The sequence below is a fragment of the Ictalurus punctatus genome, chromosome 6, assembly GCF_001660625.3.
Source record: "Ictalurus punctatus breed USDA103 chromosome 6, Coco_2.0, whole genome shotgun sequence".
NCBI classification, from domain to species: domain Eukaryota; kingdom Metazoa; phylum Chordata; class Actinopteri; order Siluriformes; family Ictaluridae; genus Ictalurus; species Ictalurus punctatus.
This window is the reverse complement of record NC_030421.2, coordinates 25,533,887-25,552,346: the sequence shown is the minus strand read 5'-3', so window position 1 is coordinate 25,552,346 and position 18,460 is coordinate 25,533,887. Positions and strand designations below refer to the sequence as shown.

At 41.0% G+C, this 18,460-nt stretch overlaps 1 protein-coding gene across 10 annotated transcripts in view; it reads right to left on the bottom strand.

Moving 5' to 3' along the window:
- tanc1b (tetratricopeptide repeat, ankyrin repeat and coiled-coil containing 1b) overlaps positions 1-18,460 on the bottom strand; it is a 161,375-nt gene that overhangs the window by 104,870 nt on the left and 38,045 nt on the right. For 6 of the 10 annotated variants that reach the window (XM_017469834.3, XM_017469836.3, XM_047155964.2 and 3 more), the window contains 2 exons: positions 14,278-14,472; positions 398-475 (listed from right to left, as the gene is read on the bottom strand). The exons of 1 other annotated variant lie outside the window; for it this stretch is intronic. In XM_017469834.3, the coding sequence (XP_017325323.1) occupies positions 398-475; positions 14,278-14,472 (273 nt within the window). Of the gene's footprint in view, positions 1-397; positions 476-14,277; positions 14,473-16,629; positions 16,655-18,460 lie in introns of those variants that run through there. 3 more of the 10 variants (XM_047155959.2, XM_017469837.3, XM_017469839.3) reach the window with 3 other exon arrangements.

The following is an 18,460-nucleotide window of genomic DNA, read 5'->3' as shown; positions in this document are numbered from 1 at the left end:
TTTATGAATTATGTCCACCTACTCTTTACTGTCCAGCTACTGCAACGAAGTCTTTCAGAGTTTTAGAAATAACGGAGCATATTGTGTGATATTACAATAAAATTACTCATCATGATATCAGTATCATGCCACTATATCGCCCGGCCCTACAGACCGACTCTGCTAACATACACATACGAACGAACATAAACCACACAACAGACCTTTCACCGGTGCCATAAGCATCCGAAGCACACAAACTGATTAACTTTTCACGCACACTTGTGTCTAATAATAATAATAATAATAATAACAATAATAATAATGTATCATATATAAAGGCCGTATCATGGATCATATATAAACTACGCAATCAAATCACTCGCACGTTCAAAAAAATCAACGCAAACACACTCACCATCTTTTCTCAGTACAGATGAGATGGTGTCTCCTGGAACTCGAGGACTCTCCACATATTTAGGTTTCCTGAGTGGCCCTGGTCATGCAGAGAAGACGAGAGAAGAGGAGAGAGGGTGAGAACGGATTCAGCGAGACGCCTCGCGGAGGGCTGGCTAAAACTTTTGACAAGGCATCAAAGTGACTGGTGGGCCAGGCTTGGCAGAGTTCCCTCTCCCTCGGACACACACCACACACACACACACACACACACACACACACACACACACACACACACACAGATCGGTCACACTGATAGTAAGGCTGATTACGTGGAGACCGGAATCTCCCCGTCACACATACACACAAAACAATGCTGAGAGCGTAAACTATGCAAGAAGCCACCGCAATTTCCCCTCGAATGTGTGAGACCGTGTGTCAGCACGGTCTTTTAATATTCATTTTATGCTGCGCTTCTCCTGATTTTTTTTCCCCTCTCATTCCACTATTTCTCTGAAAACTCTCTCACACACACGCCCGCTTACAAGAGAGCCACTGGCAAGGGAACACTAGCAAACACTTAACATTTTTCAAAGCCAAACGGCTTTTGTCATGCTGTATCAGTTACAGGCTTATTGGTTTTGTCAGGCCAACAATTCAGCCCGAAACCGCTCCGTGTACAAGCTTGTAAAACTCAGACGGATCACTTGAATGCGGATCACGGTGAAGTGCTCCGTTTTCCACTGTTTATTTTTACGAACCACTGGAGACCCCAGACCTGAAGACTTGGCCAAATAAAGTCATGAGGAAAAGAAAAAAAAAAAACTGCAGTTGGTAGTAAGGGGACCTTTTAGCACCGTGAGAGCGTGTAGGGTCCGAACCAGGCGCAGGGCGATTTGCCTCTCTATAATCCGACTCTGTGGGTAAACCTTGTTCTAATAAAGAGATTAGACAGATGTAAAGTTTACAGTATCACAGCACACCTTGCTCTTTCTTTCTCCCCGACATTAACGCACAAAGATACATGACTTGACAGTAATGTGCGTGTCAGCTGCGCTGTAATCCTTTAATCCGCACTGTTACATGTTGGAAGGTTGGAGGGTGACAGCTGTGCTGTAGGGTCTGCTGCTGGACACATGGGGTGGAAATGTCTTTAAAGTCAGTCTGAGGTGCACTGCCCTCTATGGAGCGATGCCGTGAAGTGCAACACGACTGAACACACGCACGCACGCACACACGGGGGTACTGAAATACATTTTAGTCAAGCCCAGTAATATAAAATTCCTTGTTTACAAAACATTCGGAGAAATAGCTAACATGACTGAATGGCGACAACAACCTTTTAATATTTAAACTGTAATGATTAGTTTATGGTTATAAATATGAGAATTTACTGGCACCCTGTCCAGGGTGTACCCCGCCTTGTGCCCGATGCTCCCTGGGATAGGCTCCAGGTTCCCCGTGACCCTGAAAAGGAGTAAGCGGTAGAAGATGGACGGATGGATGGATGGATAAGAGAATTTGAAGTCTTTTTGTTTAGTGGTGGAGCTTCACATTTGTTTGGAATCTGACAGGGAGAATAAACACGTACTTCCCTGTCCATTAAGTCTTTAAACATTTAAACATACTGCTTTCAACATCAGTTTTTTGTTTTTTCCCCCAAAACACACCATTTTGTCAGTTCACAAAACAGATCACAGTGGGTAAATAAAATACAACTTTGTTAATACTTTGCTCCAAAAAGTCTCTCGTCCGATGATGTGCCTTGAGCTAAATAATCTGCAACGCAGGACCTGTTGCCAGCCGTCAGTTGATCCACCCCTGCTTTAGGCGTTTACACTGTGCTTAAGGAGTATTAGCGGCCGTATATGTCAGGCATTGCCTTTATTCGTGTTTATCTCGTATTTATATCGCCCAAGATATTAATTACATCCACGCACTAATTCACAGTATTTGTTTTGAAGATGTGTCGTAAGTACACGGTCTGCTAACCGATCCTTGGATTGTTCCACTTTGTGTTTCTGGTTTGGGTTGAGAATTGTTTGGATCTCATCCCAATCTCAGTAGATATCCTACCCGGATCAAATAATTAGCATTTGCTTGATGGACATCGGTTTGTGCATGTTGGTGCCTGAACCATAGTTTTTTTCACACGGTCTTTCACAGTGATGTTTGTTCTTAATTGAGACCTTTCGACTGTACTCGTGTTCGACGCACGTGATTCGGAGAAGGATTTGACTGAATGCGTGCTGTGATGATGTCACATGACGTGCCTTGGCCCAAATCTGGGGAAAATCTGTGGTAATTTTGAAAAACTGCAAGCTCCTCGGAATATTGCGCCGTTTTGCGCCTTGACAAAATTGCAAACTCTTGGGAGGGACTGAATAGTGGTGCTACATGCTACTCGTTTTCACTAGCACCACAGATACAAACAGAAGAAACACAGCTTTAGACTCAGGGACAATAAATGCATATTGCTCTGTACAAGTCTGCAAGTTATAGTTCCATAATATATCACATTACCACACTAATATGCGATACCACGTTATACACCATCACTTCATTAATCAGAACACAGAGGGTAAAAAAAAAAATAAACCTATGAAGATTTTCAGACTTTCCGACCTAAAGTCTTTAGCCCTGTAGCTAGTCTCTGGCCCGATGAGCTGCCTTCACCTGAAGCATTTACAGAAATTCATGTGCTTGGATAGGCTGCTACTTCCTGGTTCGTGTTTAGAGTCACTGGACTGTGGTCAGTTTTTATTGGTCAGTTATTGGCTCTGCTACAGTTTTTTTTGCATTCAGTTCACTCCATTGAAATATTTTTCCAAGTTCACATAAGGACAGGGGTTACCCCTGACAGCACATAGTAAAGTATATAAAAGAGGACAACCGATTGATCGACTTTTCCAATTAATCAGCACCGATAACCAATCGCTCGAACTATGGGTTATTGGCAAAAATCCATGTCGATCGTTGTGGGAGCTGTTGAGAAGGGTCCGCTGTCATTATACAGCACGAGAGCAGCCTCTAGAGGCGAAATAAAAACTACCGCTGACAAATTTTCTTGTGTTGTTTAAAGTGTTTTTTTTTATTATTATTATTATTATTTTGGTGTAGCAGCATATACATCAGCACTTATTTCCAAACAGACGTAGTTGAATTTTCCCCTCTGCCATCCAGGTGTTTTTTTTTTTTTAACATAATACAAAAATTAAAAGAGTAAACTAAACAAAGTAAATAAATAATTTTTTAAAACCCTTTATACAATTTGGGGAAGGTAAAGTGTGTACATAATAGTCCATACTGAAGGATGGTACTTGAGGGTTCTTAGTCTGTGGTAGAGACTGTGGGAGAAAGCATACAAATTCCCAATGCCTGGTAGGGAAACGGTGTGCAAGAGTAGAGAAAGAAGGTATGCGGGCTCTCTGACTGTGTATAGAGTATGTGCTTAAGGAATAAAACACAAACAAACAAGTAAATAAGCAAACACGAGATTTCAACAACCTTAAAAGGGTCATTTGTTCAACACCTCCACAAAATCTGGCCATACATATTCGATCCACTTGGTCCAGAATTTAATAAACACATTTTTCTGAAGACGCAGGGGAAAAGTCATCTTTTCCATAACATAAATGTAATTTACTATATCTATCCACTCTTGTATTGTGGGGAGTTCGGGAAGCAACCGACACCTCGTGAGCGTTTTTTTTTTTTAAACCAGCAGACGTTTAAATACAAAACAAATGTTCATCAGGCCGTCTTGCCTGGAAATCAGCGGTTCCTAAGAATAATGTGGAAAACTGCAAAGGCAGGACAGTGTGAAGACCTCTCTGGACATTTGGTGTTTGATGTGTTTTTGATTCATTCTGGATGTCTCTATTTTTATTCGTTATTTACGTGTTACTCTTTGGTTCGGTTTGAATGTACACCTTTTATTTACTTTCATATTTATTAACAGTTAACAGATATTAATATTTACTTCATTTACAAAAGTACAGTACATCTACATGGTACAGTCAGTACGGGGTTTTTTTCAGCAATACCTGACTTTGAGTGCCATGTTTTCATTCAGTATCAATTTTAAAAACTCTCAATTGATTAATCGGCAGGTTCTGCCCCACTTCGTTATCCATGGTAAAATCCACCATCGGTAGACGTTCGGTATATAACATATTCTATATATAATGTATATAGTTTTTCCCTTTTGGGAGAAAATAAAAGTAACCCCAACTTCATAAGCAGAAGCAAACACAGCAAAGAAACAGACCGCTTCCTTTTTTATTCCAAAATTTATGAAGGATGGCTGACGGCCATGTGATACTCAATGCTTGGGAGTGGCAAAAGTGTGTGAACAAGTTCATTTGTTACAAATTCTCACCTGTGGCTAAATGCATACCAGCATCGATGTAGGGAATTTCACACCTGCAGCCAGCTCTCTGACACATTTCCCATGCTTAACTGTAGACTAGCAGGCATTTAAGAGGTGTCAAAGACACACACACACCTAATCAGACACCTTCTGACGCTGTGTAAAACAGCAGCTATACTGAGAGTACAGTTACAACATTACAACATGGGAGAATGAATAATGAAACTGACGCTTAAAAAGAACTTCAAGAAGAGATGCAGCATTCTTCGACATGGACTCTGTGACTTCTTCACATTTCCAGCTCTCTCTCACCACACACACAATCCTCTGTGTGAACCACAAAAGCCACAGGAAGAGAGCAAGCTGAGACAATACTCTGCTTTCTCCTTTCCCCTCTCTCGGAAAAAAAAATATCACTCTACTGTCCAGTGTGTCAAATAAAGGATTTAGAAGGACATGGCCTCTTAAGTTGAAAGCTCGCTTGTCACAGAAAAAGACTCCTAAGCATGACCACAACTGAGAACCAGATTAAAGCTGTTCCATGAGCTATTCAATCTCTGTAAGACACAACCCACCCAGTCCCTGAGCTGCATCCTAATATACCATCTAATCACCACGAAGGAACCATGCAGTTCGAGTGGGCTGGAAAGTTTCTATCCTTCTTGTGCATGTACATTATGTAAATTTTTAATGCCAGTTAGAGACTTCTTAGCGGAAGCACATTTCAGTCTCTTCTAACTCTGGTCTGTCTTTAATGCTCACGTCTGCTACTCGGCGTTTTAAAAAAGCTGCTCGCTCTTGCATTTCACCGCGTTCCCTGAATACAAAGTCGGCTCAAAACGAGTCTGAAAACACAAATAACATACCAAGTGGTTTAATGGATGTGAATAGTAATAGATTAATGGATGAAGGTCTGAACGAAGAAAGTCAGACAGGCAGAAATGGCTTAAAAATAGACTTGCTCCTCTAAGGGACTCAATCATAGGCCAGCTTCAATTCGTTTTAAACAGAGCCATGCTACAGTATACAGAAGGGCTGAAGGAATACAACACATCGGGGTCATCACTTACGTTTTAAAAAAAAAAAAGGCTATAAAAAGTTGTTCTTTCTACAATAATCAAAAACAAACAAAGGATGGACAATCATCTTGCCTTTAGAGATCACACTGCAGCAATATTTGCAGTGTATTCTATCGCTTTGTTCTGTACGTCTCTCGATTCAATATGTCTGCGTATCGAACAATACATTCAGCACGCATAATAAAGCGGGCTGTTCATCATTAAACAGACTACTGCTAATATTACGAAATGAGCTCTACTGCATTCAGGCATCCTTTCCTAGCTGATTTAGTCCAGGCTAAAGGAATCACCGTGGAATTCATCTTGGGTAATGAAAATGTAGGTTTTTAAAAACACATCAAGGACTACAGAGAGCTCTGTGACACTGACTAGCGAACCGCAGAATGAGGAAACAGCCGATGCTTCAGACACACCACCCAGAGTCACACCAGCGAAAGCTTGACCATCATTAACATGTTTCATTTTGTTACATTGTAAAGCAAGGCGTTTGTTGCGTTACGTGTCGCTAAGAGTTTAAATGGATCACGCCATCGTAAAATTTCATTTACTCTACTTTTATTATGCTGAATGCATTTTAATCAATCGCAAATGAAAACCTAAGGTGCATATTAAGGCAATGCTTCATTTCGCTGTATGTATAGTATGTAATAGTATAAATGTATAGTATCGAGCCAACACCATATCGAAATTAGAATTTTGTGTATTGTTACACACCTATTTGTTATATATGTGGAATCTATTTAATAAGCTATACTGGGAAGAGATCATAGAAAAACGGTTACAAAATGCCAAAAAAGGAAGGTTTCTTATGTCATTCAGTTAAGGAATTCTCCCTTTTCCCCTCTCTCCCTTTCATGTTCTTTTACTATTTAACATATGTTAAAAGTGAACATACCTGACATCTGAACCGTATTAAAAAAACCCTCTGATATAGTCTGCATCTAAAGATAAGTGTAGCTGTCTGCCATCAGACCACTACAACTAAAATTCTCATGCACAGTAGCATATAGTAGTCTGAGCCTCTAATACAGACATGACTGTATTATATATTCCCTCAGAGGATCTGTTCAACATCTGCTACAGCCATACAGCTGAAACAGATCTGTTAAAACATTATTGTCAGCCAGAAGCCAGAGCTCCAGCTCTAGTGAGTTTGGCTGTGAGGGGCCTGGATACTTGCCACATGCATGGCCGCTAAAACGGCAAGTTGGCCAGTGCAGCAAAGAATACGAACGGGCTCTGAAGGGTCCCACATGTCTGCCATGCAGAATAAGCCAGAGACAACAAATAACATGAACCGAAAATATCAGCAGCAAAGCTACCCAATTAACTGTGTCTTCAGCATAAAGAGCCCGAAACAGCGGTGTCATACAGAGCCTCGACACCACTTTAATGTGAGACAGATTAACACACAGTACTTTTACACGGACAACAATAATCCGATATTAACCAGATTAAGACGATACTCTGATTAAGAAACTAGCATGTAAACAGTGATTACTGATGACCTTAATCCGACTAAAGTCATACTCAAAGTAAACACAAATCGAATTAAGACGTGTGGAGTATTCCTGTTTTAGTCGCATTATCGAAGTGCATTACAGACCTGTAAACACCTTAATCACACTATTAACGTCGTGTGGGAGTTTTCACCGCATTTTGCGACAGGACACAATCACACACGGCTGTGCTCAACCCTTTGACGTCTAAGAGAGCGCGGCTGAATCTGAAACAGCGCAATATCTACTATATAGTAGGAGAAATACACCAGTATATAGTAGGTAAGTAAGCGGTTTGGGACGCAGCCCACGGATTCAAGCAGTCGTCTATTTGCGCGTGTAGCATGACAAATAATTAACCGCACTTGAAGCTTTCGTAAAATTAAAAATGAAACACCCAAAACAGTATACGGTACCATAACGAAGACGAACTGTACGTCGATACGTGAAATTCTGGAGGGAACGTCGGACGGCGTGGCGTGGGGACGTGTGCCGTTAATCGATCTGTGTTCAATAACATGTAAAACCTGAACATGAAAGGAGTATTCTAAAAGCGACTCATGTAAACACCTTAATCACAGTATTGTCTTATTCAGAATAAGGTCAATAATTAGATCACTGCTGTCCATGTAAACGTAGTCAACGTCTGCAGAAAGTGATATTGCGATATTAAATACTGACGAGATGAGTTTGCTGCTCGTATTGTGCTGCGCAATATTTTTATTTAATAGTCAGTATAGCTCTACTTATACACGAGAACAAGCACCAGCGGTAGTAACATACAGAACACAAAGGTTGTGAATGGAAACCTAACTGCCTCAAAGCATGCTTACTTAATAGCCCAAAAAGTCAAGTTAATCAGAAGGAAGCTTTATGGCGCATGTGTGTCAAACACAGGACCAGCAGCCTCGTTTCATTTGGACCAAGAGAACTTGAAAAATATAATACCGAAATAGCCCATAGTACACGAATGCTAAACATTTTCACATTACCCAGAATTCACAGCAGATCTGTGGCACAGCTATCCGAAAGGCAGTTAAATGCTGTAAATGGTGTATAAGTGCAGCCGGGTTTCTATCACCACAGTCTGAAAGGCCGGGTAAGAGCGGCGGTTGTGTGCTGCGCCTGATGTAAATCTCCCTCACGTTTAAAATCATTCAGAAGCACGTCGCGTGCTGTGCTGTGCTGGCAGTGGCATAAGCAGAAATTTATTTCGGAGGGATGAGGAAAAATACAAAATAAAACAATCGTTTTTCTCCTTTGTACAGTTAAAATGGCAAGTGTGACACGCTTGTGCATTTCAGATGGACAACAGACAGCAGTAGGAGTGGCAAGTTGTTATTTAGCCTAAGCATTTAAAGCCCAATCTACTGTCAAACAATCTTTCCATATTAATCACGTCGCCATGAAATACGTTAATGATATTGAAAAAGATTACAATAACGTGTCGATATAATATTAGGAGGAAAATTGCACCTTATACTATAAACCCTGATCTACTTTTCTTACAATACAATGTGTTGATATTAAATATGTTCAGTTTGTTGTCATTACAAAATAAATGTAACAAATTTAATATTTTATATCAGTGAATATCTTCACGGATCAATATCGTCTCGTGAAGCCTGCATCGGAATAAGACGCGTATCGTGCTTTTTGTCTACAGTCTCATGCCTACTTAAACGATTCTATGATTTTATGACATTTTAAAATAACTTTTCTAACCACATAAAACTCTGATCAGAAGCAAGGGATTCTATTAAAAACAGCAAAATGTTCAAATTTAATTACAGTTTTAATCACAATTTTAGTTTTTCTTTTAAAAGTTTTCCTTGTGACATGGAGTGTAAACCTCAGTCTTCCACACGATACAATACCATTTTTTCAAGCCAATGATGTATTTGGCGAAGATAAACTTGAATAACCACTAAATCTGCTGCAATACAATACCATACCATTTTGGTTCCGAAGGCAACAATTTGATATTTGATGTGATCTTCTAAAATACAATGTAATACAATTCCACTGAGTAGCCTCTGATCGATACGTGACCTACTTTGTTCAGAATCTGGGCTAAGCCACCATTAATTTGAGAATATTGATTACGTAGTGAAGGACTTAAGTATCAGAGCTATCGGCAAACCATCCTGCCCCTATTTATACATCCGTTAAGATACGAATGAACTTTTTTAGACGAGTTGTCCTTTTCCCCAAAATAATCCATTTAAAATAATAATAGATTTATGATTGTTGCCTTGATTCATTTCAATGAAACCCCCTTTAAACCAATGCATCGATCTTCTGATAGTTACACCCTCATTAAGTAACGACATTCTCTGAGGTTTTGCAGTGAAGTTCTCCTTATTTAGATACATACACGAAACCCTTAAAAAGTCTCTTAGGGATGCACTGGGAGAGCTGATTAAAAGCGGGTTTCAGAATGATTAAACAGATCGAGGAGTTAAGTGTCTCAGACCTGAGTATGAGTAATGATCTTGATTCACCAGTGGGGGGCATTGTGGAGTTAACCAGTATTTAGGGTTTTTCCCCCCATTCTATTCAATGGCACCCCTGCTAGCCTAGTAAGCCAATTAATTAACGATACCCGGCCCTATGAAACATCTGAGAGTTCTGTGCTGATGGAGAGCATGTGTCACAGGCACTGGATGATGTGTGTTTAATTAGACCAGCGACTCCACATTGCATCAAACGTTGCAGATTAAAAGAGGTTGCCACAAAACACCCAAAGATTTGCAGGGAAATGAGACCCGGGACTGCGGAAATGGACAGAAAGGAAACCATGTCACCCACGCACACAAATCAGGGAGTTTCTTTAATCTCCTGGACTCGGTCAGTAGTAACAGTCCTCTCACTCTCCACCCTGCTTTGGACGACCTGATTAGATTTTTAGAAGTTTTACATACATTACAGCCACATTAAGCAGCTCTGACATACTTCTCATTCATTTCACAGGTCTGTGTGTGTGTCTCTAGCTGGAGGTAAGCTTCTCCCCTCTCCTACTGTTTTCAACAGCTCACTGCGAAGACACAAACAAAACCTCACAAACAATCACACAAGACATTAAAGCCAGCATGAAGTCAGTCTCTCTCTCTCTCTCGCGCACGCACACACACACACACACACACACACACACACACACACACACACACACACACACACACACACGTGTCAGGAAAAACACCAGTGCTGGTGTTTGAAATGCCTTGGCATGTTTATTAATTTTGTATAAAGCTCCAGCTGTCACAGGTAAAACAGCAGGATAATATACATCTGATCCAATCTAAAATCTAATAACGACACTGACTAGGCTGAATTGGAAGACTGTAACAGAGAAGACTAATGAATAAAAAGAAACGTGATCAACTCAAATCTCTCCTGTAAAGCTCTCTTGAAAGCATTAATGTCATAAGCTGAGTTTCACATGTCAGAAGCAGCAATCATTTGAAAACTGATGAAAAATAAACAATAAAATTTATTAATCAGTTTTTCATGATGGATGAAAATTATACTGTTTTGAACGCAGTATATGGTAGGGGAAAAAAAAATCATGATACAACCAAGAAATCAAACAAGCTGCATCAAGATCCTTAAAAATTGCTATAATTGCCTCATGGAATCAAAATCAAACTGAAACGTGAGGTACAGAGACGTACCAGAGTTATCAAAACAAATCAAATACTAGTCTTTATCAAAGACTTCATCTGAAGTCTGTGCCATACGCACTTTTATTTATTTTTTTTTACAAAACTTACAAGGGTAAAAGTTCTTATTGGAGAAATGTAGCTTTCATTAATCAATGACAGACTCGAATGTGTGAAAGGCCAAGAGCTTAAGGGTCTGAGCACGTTACACTAAGCTTGTGGAAAGTTCAAAGCATTCTCGAGCATTTTCAAAGAGAAGTGTTGATCCAACACACATGAGCTCCAGATGTGAACGTGTAACCTGTGAGCATGTAACACATCTCTGCCCTTCCTGCAAAACCTCTTTAGTGGAGGGGCAAGGAAGGTTGGATGGGTACAGCTGCTGACGACTTAACATTAGAAGATACAAAACTAAACATACTGAACATGACCAGAAAACCACACACACCCACATCTGTATCAGATCCCTGCCCCAAATATCCAGATCCGTTCGGTTCTACAAATACCCGTATCCATATCTGATCAGTGCTCCAAATGTCCGTATCAGATCAGTGCTCCGATTATCCGTGTCTGATCAGTTCTACAAATATCCGTATCTGATCAGTTCTACAAATATCCGTATCAGATCAGTTCTACAATTATCCGTGTCTGATCAGTTCTACAAATATCCGTATCTGATCAGTTCTACAAATATCCGTATCAGATCAGTGTTATAATAATCAGAACTAGCAATGACACCCAGCCGCCCCCCTCAAATATTTACCACATGATCAACTGAAACCTATGTAGAAGTAATTCATTTTGTAACATTATTGGTGCTCCAAATCGACTGTTATTTTGTAATAATAAATCAGATTAAAATATTAAAAGCCCCCTTTCGTTTGCACAAATTGGCATCGCCCAACTGTTACCCTGCAAACGACTGGAAGAGCACAGGAAGCTTTGAAGCAGAAGAGAAGTGCTGCCCAGCAGACTGTTTTGCGTTGCTGATCAGAGAGAGACAGTGAAAAATGAATACTAAAACACAGAATACTCAGAAGGAGGAAGGATGATATGGTGTAATCTTGCTATCGAAACTCTGCATATATTGTAGCTGGCTAGCTAATTCAGTGCAATTTAACCATAACGATCAATATACCAAGTTAGCGAAAATCAGCCTTGTATTATGTTAGCTAAATTTTATTTTAATGGTCCATATTATTACTATCATCATCATCATCATCATCAGCAACAAGATTGTTCAACACTGGACGTCGCGTTCACACTGTGCACTGCAGCGTCATGTTAAAATCTCACAATCAACGATGTGGATACGTTTTAATCAGTTACAGTGTGCATTCACTTGCCCGGTGTAATTTGTTTTAATGAGACAAGCTTTTCATCATAAGTGCTTATTGATGATAGATAGATTAGAAATATGGATGGGTAGATAGATAGAAAGATAGATGAGCAGAGAGAAATGATGTAATGACACTGCAGCTATAACAAAGCTGATTTTTTTCCCCAGTCTATTTATTTCTTTTTACATTTAATTTAAAAAAAAAAAAAAAAAAAAAAATCAATATTAGGAAGCATACCCTTTCACACTTCAATTCACACGAGTATCCAGGCAGTTACTAACAATGAATGAATGCAGGTTTTAAAGAATGTAGCCTTTGTTTGTTCTGCGAGCCTCATATCTGACCCCGGCATGAAAATAACCAGATGCCCTGTGAACCTTCCTGGCAAGCTTTCTTCAAAAAAAAAAGAAAGAAGGAAAGAAAAGAAAAGTACATCTTTTATCCATGTGTGTATTTTTATCTGTTTAGAACACATTATCTGTTCAATCTGAGTATTTATATTTGTTTACATTCACAATGCGGTCATGTTGAAACAAACACAGTTGTCTGATCAGAGAGATCAATCACCATCTGGGTCTCTTCTTTCTCTGTCCTCTTTCCTTCTAGTCCTATTGATCCATAAAGGTCACCACATGTCCAGAAAATGCCCAGAGCATTTTCACTCAATGAGCGCTTTATCTGCAGCAGGCCCTTTACTGCTTGCACCACTGTTCTGTTCACACCATCACAAGAGCAAGAGGTTTCTTCTTCCACTCTGGTATTATGATCACTGAAATTTCTTCAAATCATGGGATATTTCAAATTAATATTATATCTAGGGTCAAGGCTCTTTATAATCTATTTAGTCTTTCAGTAGGATTCTCAGAGGTTTCAGTTAACCACATACTTAAGGGTACTTTCAGACATGCAGCGCCGAGTTTGAATCAAACTCTGGTGCGTTTTTCCCCCCCAGTGTGTTTTATTTAAGTGGATGAGGAAACAGCAAATCGTATTCAGGTGTGGACTAAAACAACTGGTCTGAACGAACCGTCTGAACGAGGTCGTCTCTGGCCCGGTTTACACTAGTGCGTTTTCGGGTTTAAAATTATGTTTTAAAATGAAAAAGATCCTCATCCACACTGGCGTTTCCGCCGTGTTTCAGAAATGATCTCCGTGCACACTACACGACCGAAAACGTACGTCACATGACCATTCATGCACACTGCGCATACAAGTGTAAAAAGGAAGTTGGTTGCTAGTCCAAACCGGCGTTCCATGTAGGGCTTGTGCCGCTTGAAATGAGATTTGTTGCCGAGTGCTCTGAACTTAGTTTGCCTCTTGCGAATGTAGACGGCTGCAGTGTTATAAAATACAGAATTTAACTGCACAATGGCTGCTAGGAATGACAACAAAGCCAGCAAAGCTTGAGGTTCAGTGTCCGTGTTGTTTTGTATAAGATCAAGGTAGCATAATGGTCATATGGTAGGGGCTTGACGAATCAGGGAAGGATATGCAATGATCCAGAAAACCCAACCAGGGAGCGAATGTGGTGAAGCCACACCTTCGTTTTCAAAAGTCTTCGTTTTGGTCTGTTTACGCTGAAACGCGAGTTTTTAAACTAAAACGGGGTCTTCGGCGTTTCCAAAAGTCTCCACCATGGAGTAGTGTAGACGACAGGCGTAACCGTAGCAAAAGATATCCGTTTTAAAGCGAAAACACACTAGTGTAAACAGAGTCCGGTTCCAAGCGAACCGGAATTTGACCCAAGTGCAGGAAGTGAACCAAACACGTCATGGATTTTGGGTGGCAGCATTTTTCTGTAGATGTGAGCTTCTAAACTGAGCCAAAGCGCAATTAAACTACAGGTGTACAATTCCCTCAGACATTTTTTTTTTGTTGCTTTTTATAGTTTGTTTAATTACATCTTGTGCTCTGAGCTGCTTCAAAAATCATATTAAAGAGAGGACTTACCTGGAGATTTCTTGCAGGAGCGTGAGGGCATCATGCAGTTCTGTCGGGGCAATAGAGGTGAGGACGGCAGCGACATGGACACGGCTTTAGACAGTGACCATTTCAACCCGTCATCAGGAGGGCAAGCCACGGCAGTGCTAGGATCCTGCGCCCCACTGCCTCTCCTCTGTGCACCGAGCAAGTGTGGCTCCCCGACTAGCAGAAGAAAGCGAGAGGAAAAAGGGTGTCCGCAGTTAGCATGTCCGACTGACAAAGTATGAGGAACTCTGCTAGTCACATGGTATATAAATAATCCATCTGACTGCACACACCTGCTTCGTGGAACTGTGAACACAGCGCTCTTCTCCAAAAATACGAGACAGTTCTGTTAAGCAGTTGCTGACATTTGAATCAGTTTTTCATCAAGCGGTAATGAGAAACCCAAACAAATCTTACATACAGATAGTGAAGTCTCAATTATAACTGACAAAAACATATAGAACTTATGTGCTGACATTCGCCATTCACAGCTCAGCAGGTCGAAACCCATATTGTAATTATCTTAACTACCTTTTCACTGAACAGAACATTTATGCAACATGTCTGAGACGCTTTCAACACTGGTATTAACTGAGCACATTCCAGCAGTCATAACTTAAAAAAAAATATTTCAAAAAGGTATGTAGTTTCCCCATTTATAAAAAGGCAAGCTGAACATCTCTGAGGCTTAAATGATTCATTTCAAATAAAATACTCTTTCGGTGAAATCTATAATTAATTAGACAGTGACTGGCTCTGACCCCAGAAATTGGATGCGAAATGATGATGAGTCTTTATTTGTGACAAACATTACAGCACAGTGAAATTCTTTTCTTTGCATATCCCAGTATGTTAGGGTCAGAGCGCAGGGTCAGCCATGATACAACACCCCTGGAGAAGAGAGGATTCCTTGCTCAAGGGCCCAACAGTTTCACCCTGGCAGTGCTGGGGTTTGAACCCCCGACCAGCAACCCAGAGCCTTAACCACCAAGCCATTACTGCCCTCTCAAAGTGTCAAACAATCAATCTGAGAAAGTGTAAAATATCTATACAACAAGGGTGTTGGTCCAGTCTCCAGTCCAGTACAACCACAGTACTGCATCCTAACTTATCAGCTTAGTGCAAAATTTGCTTCGTTAAAGAAATATAATAAATCTCTGCATGGCTTTGAAGTGTTCAGTAACACATAGGGATGCAAACAGTTTCTCTAGTCTCAGCTTCTCTCCTGTGCATGAACTGTGCATGAATTGTATCCTGTGCATGAACACACGATACAATTACACACACTGAACAGCCAAACTTTTAATAATTCATTACTTTTCAATTCAAAATCAAAAACAGAAATCTTAAATAAATTTCAGTCGTATTTCTATTAGGGCTGCATGATTAATTGTATTTTAAGCACTATCACAACTGTGCGACACTGGTGTGTTAAACTGCCCCGTGTAGCGGCATGATCAGCAGCTCAAAGAACTGCACTTCATGTATCTCAGAGGAAGTGCTGGTTGGTAGTGTGACATAATGATAAGGAGTCTTTATTAATCACATATACATATGCACAGTGAAATTCTTTTCTTCGCAGACCCCAGCATGTTAGGAAGTTGGGGTCAGAGCGCAGGGTCAGTCAGGATACAGCGCACATGGAGCAGAGAGGGTTAAGGGTCTGACAGTGGCAGCTTGGCAGTGCTGGGGTTTGAACCCCCGACCTTCCAAACAGTAACCCAGAGCCTTAACCGTCAAGCCATCACTGCCCCTACATTACATATACAATGTAATGTATATTTCCATGTAGACAAGCCCTCAGACAATTCTAGCAAGTGTAATTATAGATTACAGCTCTTTAGACATATACTATATAGGAGAGAAAAAAAACCAGGAGACGAGTATTCACGTTGCAGCGACACTAATCTGGAAGTCAAAAAGTCTATACATCCCTAACGGCCTAACGTTTGTGTTAATCGGCACCTCCTTATAAACCTTACTGAGCGTCTGACACCACCACACACGCTCTTCCCTGCTCTGAAAGCATGTAGATTAGCCTCTCTCTTAAACAGTGAAAACCAGGCCACTCAGGTTCACTGACAGCATACTTTCAGCTAGTAAAAAAAACTTTAAAAAATCTATTAAAATCAGAAGATCTAATACACCAGCACACACTGTAGCGTCTTATTAAAAAAAGAATAATAAGATAAAAATAAAAATAATGCTGGCACGTCTATGTGAACTTGTTTCCATGGTGACTGGTGTAAACACACCTCAGGGTTAAGCTCACACTGATTACCAGGGCAGCATACTGCATGCACACAGAAATATGAGAGCTATAGTTCTCCGTACCCACTGGCATATTCAACAAGATGATGATGATTTAATGCCTTGTAGGCTGACGTCTCTTTCTGATGGTCGTGGCAGGCCTGACGTCTGCATCCTTTAACAGTCTCTCCGAGTTACAGCGAGTTACTCTGCTCAGTAAATGAGTTTAGCACGCTGTCTGTCTCCGCTCTGGCTGGAGGAAAATGATGAGAAAGTCAGAAATGCCAACACAAGCATTAGCTCTACTGCACTACGCGACCTTCTGCTTCAGCGACACATCAGTCTTACACAGCATGAACTTTCAAAATCTGCCTGAATGGATACGATTTTACGGAAGCCCTAAGAGGCCGTTCGTTATTATTTTCTTTCTTGTATTCTTGACATCTCGAAATAAGCTGGGTGCACACTGTGCGATTTTTAATAGTACTTTGCTTGATCCCCGCTGTAAGCCGTGTCGTACTGCAGGATCGCAGCTGTCATTAACGTCAGACTTTACGACAGTAAAAAACGGACGCACGCAAGGAGACTCGTACGGAGTAGGAGAAGACACACCACAGGACTGTGCCTCAAAACTTCTGACACTGCCAGAGTTTAATTGGAGGAAAGATTTGATCGCAACGGCCATTAATCGGCTGTCGGGGAACACATCAAACTAATGATCAAAGACTACAGAGTTTGGCCTAGGATTATAGGAATCTTTTAGGATTCTCGATATTTGTCACAGACGACCAAATCGTGGCCAGAATCGTACAGCGTGAACCCGGCTGTCGTTTTCTCGTGATCTCGACGTAATTTTATCATCAGAAAATCTTGCGCCTTGGGAACGGGACTGGCGTTGCGTGCACGGCTTCTTTTAAACATCTTTCTGTAGCCATTCAGATGTCCTGCTCCCTCGAGTTGGCTGGAGAAGAAGCCGAGTACATGCTCGGAGTCGCTATATTGTCTTCGACGATAAAGTTATAGACCTGACAGCCTCCTTTCTCAAGCGTCAGACACTAATGTGGAAGTCGTCGATCACTGACGGACAGAGCTATTTCAGCTCGACCGAGTCCCTGATCAAAGTAAAAACCGAATTTGTCCATCCATGATGCTGCAGGATCGCGCTAAGCTTATGCTGCCTCCGGAACAGTAAATACAACGGGTCTTTTCACACTGCACGTAACCCCGGGTTATTGTTGCTCTAAACCCCGCTTTTAACCCTGGGTAGAGGAACGTTTCGTACTTGTAATGTAGAAGCGGGGTTAGCTCATATCACGTGCTTTGTACAGTCACAGAAACCTGCATGCTGTGTAAACACTAATTGGGGCGTGGTCGAATATAAGCTGTTTACATTGAGGAGGCGGGTCGAACCAGTAGGTAACGCGTGATGTTTCTCACCTGTCTGTCTGTGCTTTCAGGGCGTCCTGTAACAAGCCAGAGAGAGAGAGAGAGAGAGAGAGAGAGAGAGAGAGAGAGAGAGAGAGAGAGAGAGAGATCTGTGCAGCATGACACAAGCAGTTATTTAACCTGGTCATCTACTGTATTTATCACGGCGGGTGACATCGCAAATATACAAATACGAAATTAACACAGGGTTTTGGAATGTACAGCATCAAACATCAGATTGTGAATAGACAGGATTAATGTTAACCCCGCGTAAAGTACGAGCAGTGTGAAACGAGATAACCTAGGATTCCGTTTACTCGGGGTTTAGAATGACCGCACTACTGACATGGTCTATCCACACAGAGTGAGAAAGACCCAGAGAAAGAGAGTAAGACAGAGAGACAGAAAGAGAAAGACCAAGGCTGTGACAGAGACAGAAAGACGGAGTAAGAAATAGACTGACAGAGAGGGGGAGTGACAGAGTGAGAGA